The 15,261-nt window shown below is 48.0% G+C and overlaps 1 protein-coding gene across 1 annotated transcript in view; it reads left to right on the forward strand.

The window, feature by feature from the left end:
• Nucleotides 1–557: 557 nt before the first annotated feature.
• Dnai3 (dynein axonemal intermediate chain 3) overlaps nucleotides 558–15,261 on the forward strand; it is a 49,642-nt gene continuing 34,938 nt past the window's right edge. Inside the window, exons 1-4 of the mRNA XM_075978975.1 lie at nucleotides 558–721; nucleotides 4,651–4,737; nucleotides 5,119–5,157; nucleotides 14,572–14,753. Coding sequence (XP_075835090.1) covers nucleotides 4,665–4,737; nucleotides 5,119–5,157; nucleotides 14,572–14,753 — 294 coding nt within the window. The 5' untranslated portion in view covers nucleotides 558–721; nucleotides 4,651–4,664. The remainder of the gene's footprint in view (nucleotides 722–4,650; nucleotides 4,738–5,118; nucleotides 5,158–14,571; nucleotides 14,754–15,261) is intronic.

Here is a 15,261-nt window from a genome sequence, read left to right on the forward strand (position 1 = left end):
CATGCCCCTTGGTTCCGAGAGGTGGATCAAAAGTGCTGGGTTGCACTGTGAGATGCAGGAAATGGGGTAAGACGGCATCTGGCACCCGCCAGTCATCTTTCAAGTCATGCTCAGAATTTTGTATAACTTTTTGTACACCACATGGGGCTGTGCGAAAAGTGCTGCCAGCCTTGGGTCCCTGATTCCGAACACTACATGGCAGCTTAGAAGATAAACTAGAGGGAAAAAGATGAGTCGTGTCCGGCACTGCTGTTACCAGCGAGGTGACAGATGAGGCCATCCGAAATAAGGAAAAGGCAAAAGCATCTTAGAGGAGATGTATCTTCAGACACACATTCAGGGAGGAGAAATGGTAAGACTTAGTAACAATCGGAAGCACTGCCGCGAAAGACCGAAATCGCTGGCTCTTTCCTGGCTGGCGGGAAAACTGCCGGCTTTTCTGGTGTTACGTTAGGTGACGTCACAGCATGACAACCAATTACAAGCCTGCTTTGACAAAAACGGTTGGAGGCCGATACCGTATTGGTGTCGGGGGTTTTGTCAATCTCCATCTTAGCAACGGACGCGTCCTAGCAACGCCCGCCAGCTGCTGTTGCTGGAGATTTGAGATTTATTTTTCCGGAGCGAGAAGCGTCAAGCCCCAGTCTCCAACCCTTAGAGAAGCTTTTCTCCCGGGTACTGACTACCAAGAGGCTATCTTCTTTTGCCTTTAGTGATACAGGTAAGGCGGTTCAGAATGGGCAAGGGTAAACTAAATATCTCATTACCATTTCGAGGGCGATCGGAAACCTCCCTCGATGTGCTAGGCACCGGGAAGTCAACGAAATAAGCAAAGACTTTTTTCACTATTTTCAAAGGGCTTCCAGCCCAATCCAGAGACAAAACAGCTACGAGAGAGCAGTTAACCGCGATTTAAGAATGCTGGGAACAGAGAGAAGATACTGTCTTGTTCTAGCCCTTGCATTGCCTGGCACGCAGTAGGAGCTCAATAATTTATTCATAAATGAATATGAGAATGACGTGGTCCTGGTTGCTCATCTACACCATAGAAGATTAACGTGGGCTGAAGCAGATCACTGGGGCTTGGGAGAAGGCTAACCAGGAAGTCAAAGAGAGATGATGAAAGAGGTTCTTGTTTCATTTCCCCAGGGATCACTGTATCTAGGACCTAATTGCTGCTTAGTGCGGCCTCTCAGCCCTCGTAGTCCTGTGTGTTGAACGCTGAGTGAGTCCACAGCCACCCCTCAGGCAGTGTATTTGGGACCTGTGTCAGCTCCTCTCAGCATCGCTAGAATATGTCACATCAAGACTGATTCAGGCTCAAGGAGAAAGCGGACCACCAGGGCAGGATAATCTTCAGATACAAGCTTCCAGAGTTGGAAAAATTCTTCTAAAATGCAAAATCCACTCTTTGGAAGTAGAAGGGGCTTGGGAAAGGCATTTCAAGTGATGTCAGTCTTATACTTAGGGAAGTAACTTGACCATTTTATTCATATGTAAAAAGCATATTCATTGTATAGAATATGCAATGAATGGTCATGGTGGTAGTATTAGCAGTATTAATGTGTGTGTACATGCGACCACATGCCTGTGCAATTGCCCACGCTGTAGCTGTATGAAGAAGGGTGGTCTTTACAATGTTGTTGAGTATTTTAAGCCAAATGGAACTGGAATAGAAAATGGAGAGGAATATACTGATGAGAAATCTTCCAAAAGAGAATGATGTCTACGTTTTGAATTTATGATTCTGGAGAATGGTGTGGATAACATTTCATCTGAAAAACTGAAAGAGCATTTATTGCAGAATATAAGAAGTAGAGCTTTGGGCCGGTGGAATGGCTCAGTAAATAAAGGTGCCTGCCACAAAGCCTGGTGACCTGAGTTTGCTACCAAGGCCCCACGTGCTGCATGGGGAGAACTAGCTCCAGCAAGTTGTCCTCTGTCCTACACACACACACACACACACACACACACACACACACACGTGTGTAATTTAAATTTGTTTAAGTATAAAGTTCAGGGCTGAGGAGACAACTTCGCCGGCTAAACTGTGAGCACCTGAATTTGATCACTAAAAACTAGGTTAAAAACAAACAAACAAACAAACAGCAAGGTGAAAGGGTTGGAGAGATGGCTCAGTGGTTAAGATCACTTGATCCTCTTGTTGAGGCTCCAGAACCACATGGTAGCTCACAGCCATCCGCAACTCCTGTGCCAAGGGATCTGATGCCTTCTTCCGAACTTCACCAGCCCAGACACGCAAGTACAACACACACACAATAAAATAAATAGTAGTTCTAATAGTAAGTCTAAAACTTTTTCATTGAGGTGTGGTAACACACACTTGTAATCTCAGCACTTCTGACGCAGACACAGGAAGATTCCTCAAGCTTGGCGGTCAACCCGTTTACTGCTGGGTGACCCTGTCTCAAGAAACTGTGATGATAGGTAGATAGTGCCTAAGGCACGACATTCTAAGTTTTCCTGTGCCACACAAACATGCCCCTTCACACACACCGGTGAGGAGTACAGGAGGGAGAAGAGAGGAAGAGAAAGGAATAGATATTTCTTTAAAATTCAGAATCATAAAATACTGATCAAAGCACAAATTGTGCCTTTATTGATGAAGACCATGGCTTTAAATAGTTCTGTTTGTGTGCTGGCTAGTTTTATGTCAACTTGACACAAGCTAGCGTCATCTGAAAGGAGGGAACCAAAATTGAGAAAATTCCTCAATAAGTTCTGGCTGTAGGGCATTTCCATAATTAGTGATTGGGGTGGAGGGCCCAGCCCACTGTGGGTGGTGCCATCCCTGGGCTGGTGGTCCTGGGCTCTGAAAGAAAACTGCTAATTAAGCCATGGAGAACAAGCCAATAAGCTTTATCCCTCTGAGCCTCTGCATCAGCCCCAGGTTCCTGCCCTGTTTGAATTCCTACCCTGAGTTCCTACAACACAGAGTGTAGACCAAATAAACTCCCCCCCCCAACTTGTTTTCGGTTGTGGTGTTTCATCACAGCAATAGAACCCTAATTAAGATATATTTGTAATGAAACACAGAAATCCAAGGGATGTGGTGGTGTGGAGACTGTGTGCTCAACCTCTCTATGTCCCCTCATCAGTGACCTGACCCCTTCATCCTTCATAAAATAAGGATGAAAAATGACAGTAATAATAACATGTAACTAAGATTAAGGTCGCAGAAAAGCTGAGGCAGAAGTATCTTAAACACAAAGCCAGTGTGAGTAGGCAAATAGGGAAATCCTGTCTCAAAAAAATTTTCATTTAATTTAAAATGCACATGAAATGCTTCAAACTGGCTGGGCAGTGGTGGCGTACACCTTTAATCCCAGCACTCAGGAGGCAGAGGCAGGTGGATCTCTGTGAGTATGAGGCCAGCATGGTTTACAAGAGCTAGTTCCAGGAGAGACTCCAAAGGTACAGAGAAACCCTGTCTCAAAAAAACAAAAAAAGAATTAATAATAATAATACACACATTCAAGGCTCAACATGAAAAGCGCTTTCTATGCAAATCCGATGGCGTAAATTCAATCCCAGGACCCACATAAAGGTGACTCCACAGAGTTGTCCTTTGTCTGTCACACAAGCACAGTGGTACATATGCCACCCTCCTTCCTCCTCTGCATGCATATATACACATACACAATAATGATAATGTTTTCAATGCATGCAAACACACGGGCACCCACACTTTGGTCACAATTCTGTAATGAGGGGACTAGGTCAAGAGCAACAGAAGCTGATGATGTCTTAGACATCAGCTACAAGATAATGCTCAATCTGTGTTGATGTTGATTTCGTAAAAATAAGACAAACCTCTCTGAGGTGACAAGCTGAATAATGATTTTATTTTTATTACTTTTATTGAGCCCTCAAAGCCGCCTTCTGAGTGGATTCCATTTTCCCTGGGAAACAAAGAAATACATAGAGACTAAGACGGTCCGCAGCTTGCCAGGACCATTCAGCTAAAAAGTAAGACTGTTTGTAAATCCTGGTGCACAGACTCCTGAAATCACGTCTTATTCTCCTGCTTCCACCCCCCAAGAGCTCCGATCATAGGATGGCCACTATCCCTGACTCTGAAATCACACTCTTAACCATTTAATAGGATGAGTCTATGGTGGGCATCTTGACAGGGATTTGATGCCGTGGGATGACCTTGCCCAGTGCCACGTCCTGTCAAAGCACCCTGAGGCGGCACAAATAAGACCTTAACGGCTACATGTAAGACAGGAGTATGACTTAAGTTATATTCATTTACAAATATGCACAGATGTGTGTGCTGTGGACCTGACTCACCCCATGGCTTAAAGCTCATTTGTGTAGCCGAGACACCTGTGAGGAGACAAAGACCAAGACAGCATCGAGCAACCACAGAGAAGATCCCAGGGCAGCAGGGATGGCCATGGGGCACCTCAACCAACGGCTCCATAGGAATGGGTTCTTATCAATCACATTGCTGTTGCACTAAAACCTTTAGACACAGTCCACAGCTAACCCTGAGTTCCTACTGAAAATTCATTGCTGATTTAGTCTAGGCCCTAAGCCTAGAAAATATTATGTTCACTAAATAAGAATGCTTCATACCTGAAAGTATAAGCCAGTACTTAATAATGCTATCTCTCGTTGTAGCCTACATCATAACCATGGCACCAAAAGCGCAGAAGAGCCCCAAGGGCCAGAAAAAGGGCAAAAAGAAGGCCAAACAACCATTACAAGGTAGGATTGTCTTTTTGTTTATGGGATTTTTTTTACTGGGTTATTTCTTGCTGTGTGTGTTATTTTGTATTATTGCATGTTGTTGTGTACTATGGAGTATATACTCTTGATTTATCTATCAAGTAAAATGAGATACTTTTGCTCTTATAAAGTCAGACAGACATTGAATGGTGCTTAGCCTTTCCCCCACATATGAATGAAATGCGACCGACCACACATGTGTTACTAAAAAGAAGACAGTTTCCTGCTTCTCCTGTAACCAGTCGGGTAGTAGTTGAATTCTTCAGTATATATTTTTATTTATGGTTTGTGTTTGATGTGGTATAGCAAGGGGAGATCACCTGATTCAAACTGTAAACTCGATATCCCATTGCCTTTCAGTTGCCGAAGAAGAGGAGCCAATGAACATGGAGAGCATGGGTGAGCAGAGCAGCACTGGGGATTGGCTATTTAGAGGCTCACAACGAAGCCCAGATGTGCCCCAAACTCGGGGTCTGCTCGGGTTGCACCCCCACACCCCAGAATTTTTAAAATAAACAATAGCAATGAAAATAGAAAGCAGAAATTAAGTGGAGAAATAGGTTTGGTCAAAACAGTCCTTTAAAAACAGAAATGTTTGAGACTACGAAGGGGTAGTCAGATGACTGTGGGTAAAGCACACTCCAGGCGAACCTGACAACCTCAGTTGATCCCAGAACCCCAGGAAAAGTGAAAGGAGAGGCTGGACCTGGATTTGATTCCCAACACCTATATGGTGGCTCACAAATGACTATAAATCCAGTTCCAGGGTACCTAGTGCCCTCCTTTGGCCTCCAAGGGTACTGCATGCACATGGTGCACAGCATGAACATCTATTCATATAAAATAAGAATAAATAGTCTTTTGTTTCCTTTTCATTTGTTTACTTTATTTATTTTAAATCCACACCATAGTTTCCCCTCCCTCCTCTCCTCCTATGCCCATCGTCAGTCCCCTCCTCCTGCTTCCGTTCAGAAAGGAGCAGACCTCCCATGGGTATCAACATAGTATGGCATATCAAGTTGCTGTAAGAAGAAGCAATGCCCCTTGTATTAAGACTGGGCAAGGCAATCCAGTATGAGGAATAGGGTCCCAAGAGCCAGCTGAAGCATTATGGACAGCCCCTGTTCCCATCGTTAGGAGTCCCACAAGTAGAATAAGCTACACAAAAAGTTACACAACTATCACACATGTAGAGAGCCTGGGTTGGTCCTATGCAGGCTCCTTGGTTATGAGTTCAGACTCTGCGAGTTCCTATGAGCCTGGGTTAGCTGTTTCTTGTGGCTCCTCCAATCCTTCCTCCCACTCTTCAGCAGGATCCCCTGAGCTCAGTCTAATGTTTGGCCGTGGGTCTCTGCATCTGTTTCCATCAGCTACTGGATGATGGCTCTTTGATGATAATTGGGGTAGTCACCAATCTGATCACAGGAGATGGCCAGTTCAGGCCATCTATTGATAAAAATCTTAGCTAGGGTCATCCTTGTAAATTCTTGGAGGCTTCCCTTGCATCAGGTGTCTACCTGGCCCCAAAACGCCCCCCTCTCCAGTCATCTCTTTCAGTACTCTCCACCTCCACCCACCCCACATCCTGATTCCTCATGTTCCCATCCCCACCAAACCCAGTTGCCCTTCTCAGGGAGATCGGTGCATCCCCACTTGAACCTTCCTTTTTACCTAGCCTTTCTGGATCTGTAGACTGTAGCATGGTTACCCATTACTTTGCAGCTAATATCTATTTATGAATGAGTACATATAATGTTTGTCTTTCTCAGTCTGGGTTACCTCACTTGGGATGATTTTTTTCTAGTTCCATCCATTTGCCTTCAAGTTTCCTGACATCATTGTTTTTAATAGTTGAGTAATACTCCGTTGTGCAGAAGTACCACATTTTGCTTATCCATTCTTTGGTTGAGAAGCATCTAGGTTGTTTCCAGGTTCTGGCTATTACAAGTAAAGCTACTATAAACATAGCTGAGCAGTCATCAAAAGTCTCCAAACCAAAAAAGCCCAGGACCAGATGGTTTCAGCTCAGAATTCTACAAGATTTTCAATGAAGAACCAATGCCAATACTTCTCAAATTGTTCCACACAATAGAAACAGAGGGAACATTGCCAAACTCTTTTTGTGAGGCTACAATTACCCTGATACCCAAACCACAGAAAGACATCACTAGAAAGAGAATTACAGACCAATCTCACGCATGAACATTGATGCAAAAAAACTAAATATGCACTGCTGTGCACTCACACTCACATGTGCATCCTGCACTGCTCTGCACTCACACTCACCCCCCACATGTGCATCCTGCACTGCTGTGCACTCACACACCCCACATGTGCATCCTGCACTGCTCTGCACTCACACTCACACCCCACATGTGCATCCTGCACTGCTCTGCACTCACACTCACATGTGCATCCTGCACTGCTGTGTACTCACACTCACACCCCACATGTGCATCCTGCACTGCTGTGCACTCACACACCCCACATGTGCATCCTGCACTGCTGTGCACTCACACCCCACATGTGCATCCTGCACTGCTGTGCACTCACACTCACACCCCACATGTGCATCCTGCACTGCTGTGCACTCACACACCCCACATGTGCATCCTGCACTGCTGTGCACTCACACCCCACATGTGCATCCTGCACTGCTGTGCACCCCCACATGTGCATCCTGCACTGCTGTGTACTCACACCCCACATATGCATCCTGCACTGCTCTGCACTCACACTCACATTCACATGTGCATCCTGCACTGCTGTGCACTCACACCCCACATGTGCATCCTGCACTGCTCTGCACTCACACTCACACCCCACATGTGCATCCTGCACTGCTCTGCACTCACACTCACATGTGCATCCTGCACTGCTGTGCACTCACACTCACACCCCACATGTGCATCCTGCACTGCTGTGCACTCACACTCACATTCACATGTGCATCCTGCACTGCTCTGCACTCACACTCACACCCCACATGTGCATCCTGCACTGCTGTGCACTCACACCCCACATGTGCATCCTGCACTGCTCTGCACTCACACTCACACCCCACATGTGCATCCTGCACTGCTCTGCACTCACACTCACATGTGCATCCTGCACTGCTGTGCACTCACACTCACCCCCCACATGTGCATCCTGCACTGCTGTGCACTCACACCCCACATGTGCATCCTGCACTGCTGTGCACTCACACTCACATGTGCATCCTGCACTGCTGTGTACTCACACTCACATGTGCATCCTGCACTGCTGTGTACTCACACTCAAATGTGCATCCTGCACTGCTGTGCACTCACACTCACATGTGCATCCTGCACTGCTGTGCACTCACACCCCACATGTGCATCCTGCACTGCTCTGCACTCACACTAACATGTGCATCCTGCACTGCTGTGCACTCACACCCCACATGTGCATCCTGCACTGCTGTGCACTCACACTCACACTCCACATGTGCATCCTGCACTGCTGTGCACTCACACTCACACCCCACATGTGCATCCTGCACTGCTCTGCACTCACACTCACACCCCACATGTGCATCCTGCACTGCTGTGCACTCACACCCCACATGTGCATCCTGCACTGCTGTGCACTCACACCCCACATGTGCATCCTGCACTGCTGTGCACTCACACTCACATGTGCATCCTGCACTGCTGTGCACTCACACCCCACATGTGCATCCTGCACTGCTCTGCACTCACACTCACACCCCACATGTGCATCCTGCACTGCTGTGCACTCACACCCCACATGTGCATCCTGCACTGCTGTGCACTCACACCCCACATGTGCATCCTGCACTGCTCTGCACTCACACTCACCCCGCACATGTGCATCCTGCACTGCTGTGCACTCACACCCCACATGTGCATCCTGCACTGCTGTGCACTCACACCCCACATGTGCATCCTGCACTGCTGTGCACTCACACTCACACCCCACATGTGCATCCTGCACTGCTGTGCACTCACACCCCACATGTGCATCCTGCACTGCTGTGCACTCACACTCACCCCCCACATGTGCATCCTGCACTGCTGTGCACTCACACTCACCCCCCACATGTGCATCCTGCACTGCTCTGCACTCACACTCACCCCGCACATGTGCATCCTGCACTGCTGTGCACTCACACTCACACCCCACATGTGCATCCTGCACTGCTGTGCACTCACACTCACACCCCACATGTGCATCCTGTACTGCTGTGCACTCACACTCACACCCCACATGTGCATCCTGCACTGCTGTGTACTCACACTCACATCCCACATGTGCATCCTGCACTGCTGTGTACTCACACTCACATTCACATGTGCATCCTGTACTGCTGTGCACTCACACTCACATCCCACATGTGCATCCTGTACTGCTGTGCACTCACACTCACATGTGCATCCTGCACTGCTGTGCACTCACACCCCACATGTGCATCCTGCACTGCTGTGCACTCACCCCCCACATGTGCATCCTGCACTGCTCTGCACTCACACTCACCCCGCACATGTGCATCCTGCACTGCTGTGCACTCACACTCACCCCCCACATGTGCATCCTGCACTGCTGTGCACTCACACCCCACATGTGCATCCTGCACTGCTGTGCACTCACACTCACCCCCCACATGTGCATCCTGCACTGCTGTGCACTCACCCCCACATGTGCATCCTGCACTGCTGTGCACTCACACCCCACATGTGCATCCTGCACTGCTGTGCACTCACCCCGCACATGTGCATCCTGCACTGCTGTGCACTCACACTCACCCCCCACATGTGCATCCTGCACTGCTGTGCACTCACCCCCACATGTGCATCCTGCACTGCTGTGCACTCACACCCCACATGTGCATCCTGCACTGCTGTGCACTCACACCCCACATGTGCATCCTGCACTGCTGTGCACTCACACTCACCCCCCACATGTGCATCCTGCACTGCTGTGCACTCACCCCCACATGTGCATCCTGCACTGCTGTGCACTCACACCCCACATGTGCATCCTGCACTGCTGTGCACTCACCCCCACATGTGCATCCTGCACTGCTGTGCACTCACACCCCACATGTGCATCCTGTACTGCTGTGCACTCACACTCACCCCCCACATGTGCATCCTGCACTGCTGTGCACTCACACCCCACATGTGCATCCTGCACTGCTGTGCACTCACACCCCACATGTGCATCCTGCACTGCTGTGCACTCACACCCCACATGTGCATCCTGCACTGCTGTGCACTCACACCCCACATGTGCATCCTGCACTGCTGTGCACTCACCCCCCACATGTGCATCCTGCACTGCTCTGCACTCACACTCACCCCGCACATGTGCATCCTGCACTGCTGTGCACTCACACTCACCCCCCACATGTGCATCCTGCACTGCTGTGCACTCACACTCACCCCCCACATGTGCATCCTGCACTGCTGTGCACTCACACTCACCCCCCACATGTGCATCCTGCACTGCTGTGCACTCACACCCCACATGTGCATCCTGCACTGCTGTGCACTCACACCCCACATGTGCATCCTGCACTGCTGTGCACTCACACTCACCCCCCACATGTGCATCCTGCACTGCTGTGCACTCACACTCACATCCCACATGTGCATCCTGCAGTGCTCTGCACTCACACCCCACATGTGCATCCTGCACTGCTGTGCACTCACACTCACCCCGCACATGTGCATCCTGCACTGCTGTGCACTCACACTCACATGTGCATCCTGCACTGCTGTGCACTCACACTCACACCCCACATGTGCATCCTGTACTGCTGTGCACTCACACCCCACATGTGCATCCTGCACTGCTGTGCACTCACACCCCACATGTGCATCCTGCACTGCTGTGCACTCACACTCACCCCGCACATGTGCATCCTGCACTGCTGTGCACTCACACTCACATGTGCATCCTGCACTGCTGTGCACTCACACTCACACCCCACATGTGCATCCTGTACTGCTGTGCACTCACACCCCACATGTGCATCCTGCACTGCTGTGCACTCACACCCCACATGTGCATCCTGCACTGCTGTGCACTCACACTCACCCCCCACATGTGCATCCTGCACTGCTGTGCACTCACCCCCCACATGTGCATCCTGCACTGCTGTGCACTCACACTCACACCCCACATGTGCATCCTGCACTGCTGTGCACTCACACTCACCCCCCACATGTGCATCCTGCACTGCTGTGCACTCACACCCCACATGTGCATCCTGCACTGCTGTGCACTCACACCCCACATGTGCATCCTGCACTGCTGTGCACTCACACCCCACATGTGCATCCTGCACTGCTGTGCACTCACACTCACACCCCACATGTGCATCCTGCACTGCTGTGCACTCACACTCACACCCCACATGTGCATCCTGCACTGCTGTGCACTCACACTCACCCCCCACATGTGCATCCTGTACTGCTGTGCACTCACACCCCACATGTGCATCCTGCACTGCTGTGCACTCACACCCCACATGTGCATCCTGCACTGCTGTGCACTCACACCCCACATGTGCATCCTGCACTGCTGTGCACTCACACTCACACCCCTCATGTGCATCCTGCACTGCTGTGCACTCACACTCACACCCCACATGTGCATCCTGCACTGCTGTGCACTCACACTCACACCCCACATGTGCATCCTGCACTGCTGTGCACTCACACTCACACCCCACATGTGCATCCTGCACTGCTGTGCACCCCCACATGTGCATCCTGCACTGCTGCATGCCCGCCCACACCCACACTTGTGCATCATGCACATACCTAGTAATAATTCCTAACCTATCATCAGAGTACTAAAAGATCTTCTGTCTGAAAGTTATTACTTCTATACTGTGCTCAAAGGCAGTATTCGTCTGCTGCCAGTTCATTGTTGCTGAGCTCATGGCCAGCAGTCCAGTAGCTGATACCTGTGTGAAGCTCTATCCTCCTCTGCTCCCAGACCTTCCTTGGTCTCTCGGGAACAAACAGCATCCCACTTAACAGGTAGGCTCAAGTGAGTGCCTCTTACTGCTGATCTCACAGCCCAATGCTGCTGCCTCAGGTCCTGATGCTGTCCTGTGTGCTTGCCTTGAAGCCTAATAGCATCTGCTCTTGTTAAATTTCACCTCAAACTCTGTTGGGTGGCAGAATCCTCGGGCCTTGCTCTATCCCGTCTGTTATGCTGGGCCATGAAGGCACATTCTATCAGCTGCCTCTGTTCACAGTAACCATCGATTGTCTACCCCAGCTACAAATAGCCTATAATGTTTCCTAGCTACTACACGAAGAAACGTTAAATCCTATTTTTATATTGCCTTTAAAATGTTTGGTTACTGGCTGGAGAGATGGTTCAATGATTAAGAATACTGACTGTTTTTCCAGAGGACACGGGTTCAATTCCCAGCACCCACATGACAGCTAACAACTGTCTGTAACTCCAAGATCTGACACTCCCACACAAATGTACATGCAAGCAAAACACCAATGTACATAAAACAAAAATAAATAAAATGTCTGGTTAGAGAAAATTGGCCATTTTTGTGAAAAATACCAAGTTATGTACTGGGTGTCTAGTCAGGGTAAGAAACATAAAACAGTCTTGAGGCAGGGGAATTACCTCAAGTTCAAAGCCAATCTGTTCTACGTAGTACATTTTGGGCAGCCTGTACTTTCACGGTGTGAGACCCTGTGCCAGGTTTTATTTTTGTTGGCATGATAAAATCACTGGGCACATAGAGCAGCATAAGGGAGAAAGGGTTTACTTGGCTCACAGTTTCAGCTTATACTCCATCAGTGAAGGGGTAGTAAAGGCAGGAGCTGCAAACAGCCACTTCCTTCACATTGAGAGTTAAGAGCTGAGAAAAACAAGCGCAAGTGTCCTTGCTTGCACTCAACTGAATCTCTCTTTTCTCATACAGTTCAGGATCCTCCCTCCTTGCCGAGGGAATGGTGCCACATGCATGGACTGAAACTGCCCACATCAGTTAACTTAGTGAAGGCCATCCCCTATAGACATGCCCATACAGCCAATCTATTGTAGACAGTCTTCCCCAGGTGATTCCAGGTTCTGTTGCGTTGATAATTAAAGCTAACAATCACAGACCATCTCAAAAGGCCTTTAAAAATTAAACTGCAGTTTTAAAAAGAGAGCATGGGCTTTTTTGTTTGTTTGTTTTGTCTCTCCAGTTTCTTGAAGCTTCTTGCCTTTCTGAACACCTGTGTTGGTATAGTACCTGCTCTTTTTCCATCTTGGGTGCTGAGGAGTCTCCAGTTCCTCCCAGCAGCTTCCTAAGGAAACCACGGAGTCTTTAGTGCGTAGTCTGTGTGCTGGACATCACCACTGGGACCCAGGAATGTTGAGATGGGAGAAGATGCTATAGGGAGACAGAGGCGGGCCTGGCAGGGACTAATGATATTGAATAGGATAAGACTCTGGAAGAAATCCGTAATGAAGGTTGATGACGGGTAAAATGCTCCCTGCCCCTGTTGCATCCTCTGACCCAGGACACGCCACTGCTAGGGACTGGTCTGTGGTGGGAGGAAGTAGCAAGACCAGGGACAGAGACAGACGTTGAAAGGACCTAAAAGAAAATCACCACACCTTCAGACGGGTACTTCCACACCTAAAACTACCCCAAAGAAACAGTTTGTAGTACAAGAACAATTCATAAACATTTTTAATTTATAAGAGTAGTTATGATAATTAGAAACAAATAAGAAAAACTGAATACTCAACAGTAAGAAGATGGTCGAATACAGGGATAAATTAATTTAAAATGTTTCAGAGATATTATTTAACGTCACAGTAGAAATACAAGGGAGGTGACAGTTAAGCAGTAAAAGGTTTGCATGGGATGGTAGAGGAAAACATTAGTGTTCCTTAGAGGATATTAATAAGCCATTGGTACTTTCTTTTTATTTTGTCCAAGGTTTTGTGTGTGTGCATGCATGTTTGTGTTTGAGTGGGTGCACCCATGTGTACACGCAGGTAGAGGACAGAGGACACCTTTGGATGTCATTCTTGTTTGAGATAGGGTCTCTCATAGGCCTGGAACCTCTCCAAGTAGGCAAGGCTGCCTAGCCAGGAGCTCCAGAGATCTGCCTGTCTCTACCCCAGGCTCACCGTTGCTGGCAGGATGAGGGTATCCCACCATGATCTGGGATTCCCTTTGTGTGCCATGAATATGTTTTATTACCATTGGTTAATAAAGAAGCTGCTTTAGTCTGTGACACAGAAGAATGTAGGTAGGCAGGAAAACTAAAATGAATGCAAGGAGAAAGAAGGCAGAGTCAGGCAGATGCCATGTAGCTGCCAAAGAAGAGAGATTCAAGCCAGCCTCTGAGAAAACAGACATATAAAAAATGAAGTAACACCACAGCATGTGGCCAAACATAGACCAATAGGAATGGGTTAATTTAAGATGTAAGAGTTAGTTGACAAGAAGCCTGAGCTAATAGGCCAAACAGTGTTGTAATTAATATAGTTTCTGTGTGATTATTTGGGTCTGGGCAGCCAGGAAATGGAAGGGCAGTCTCTGTTTCCACCACGCTGCCCACCTTCTGCGTGGGTGCTGCCAATGGAGCCCAGGTCCTCAGGTCTGTAAGGCAAGGGTTAGTGACAGAGTCATCTTTAAAGTCTGTGGTTCAGAATATTTACCGTGAATGTAGTTGCTTCAGATGTAAGACTGAGACGTTTAGAGTCTCACATCTGTAACCAAGAACATTCCTTGATACTAGCATTTTAAGTTGTATTTAATGTCCCAATTGCACTTTGTTCTCCCAGGCCATCCAGAGATTTATCCATTAGTATTAACGACCAAAACCCAGGAAATATTCAACTGTCGAGCAGATGAAGATTTCACAGATGAGCAAACATATAAGCTCATCAAAAAAGAAGATATCTTGGCAGACTTGCTGAACCGAGCCGCAGTATCTGACTTCCACCCAGTGAAAAAAATTGTCCGGGTAAATACAGGCTTGATCTTTACTCTCAGTCCTACCTCAAGAGCAGCCCAGAACAAGTTAGAGATGATTTCGCATTCAATTCTGGCATTCCCTTTACATTCAGCCCCCGGAAATCCTATGTGAGAATGCTAAGTGAAAGGTTCAGTCTTACCCTGTAGCTTAAAATAGGAATCGAGCTGGGCATGGTGGCACTTGGGAAGCTGAGGCAGGAGGATCACAAGACTGAGGACAACTTGGGACATACAGCAACTTCCAGGCCACCCTGAGCTGCAAAAAAAGATCATGTCTTAAAATTTTTTCTTATGTTGTTTTAAATTGTTAAATTTATAGTTTTGGTCCTGCTTTGTCTCCAAGCATCGAGACCACACCACCAAGCAGTGCACATAGCTCGCTCTTTTTTCTAAGGCGTGTGTGCATGCGTGTGTGCATGCGTGTGTACACATGAGTGTGCATTGTGGGTACATGTGTGTATGCATGTTGCATGTGTGTGCATGCATGTGTGCGTGCA

This window comes from Microtus pennsylvanicus, chromosome 7 (genome assembly GCF_037038515.1).
Source record: "Microtus pennsylvanicus isolate mMicPen1 chromosome 7, mMicPen1.hap1, whole genome shotgun sequence".
Lineage (NCBI taxonomy): Eukaryota > Metazoa > Chordata > Mammalia > Rodentia > Cricetidae > Microtus > Microtus pennsylvanicus.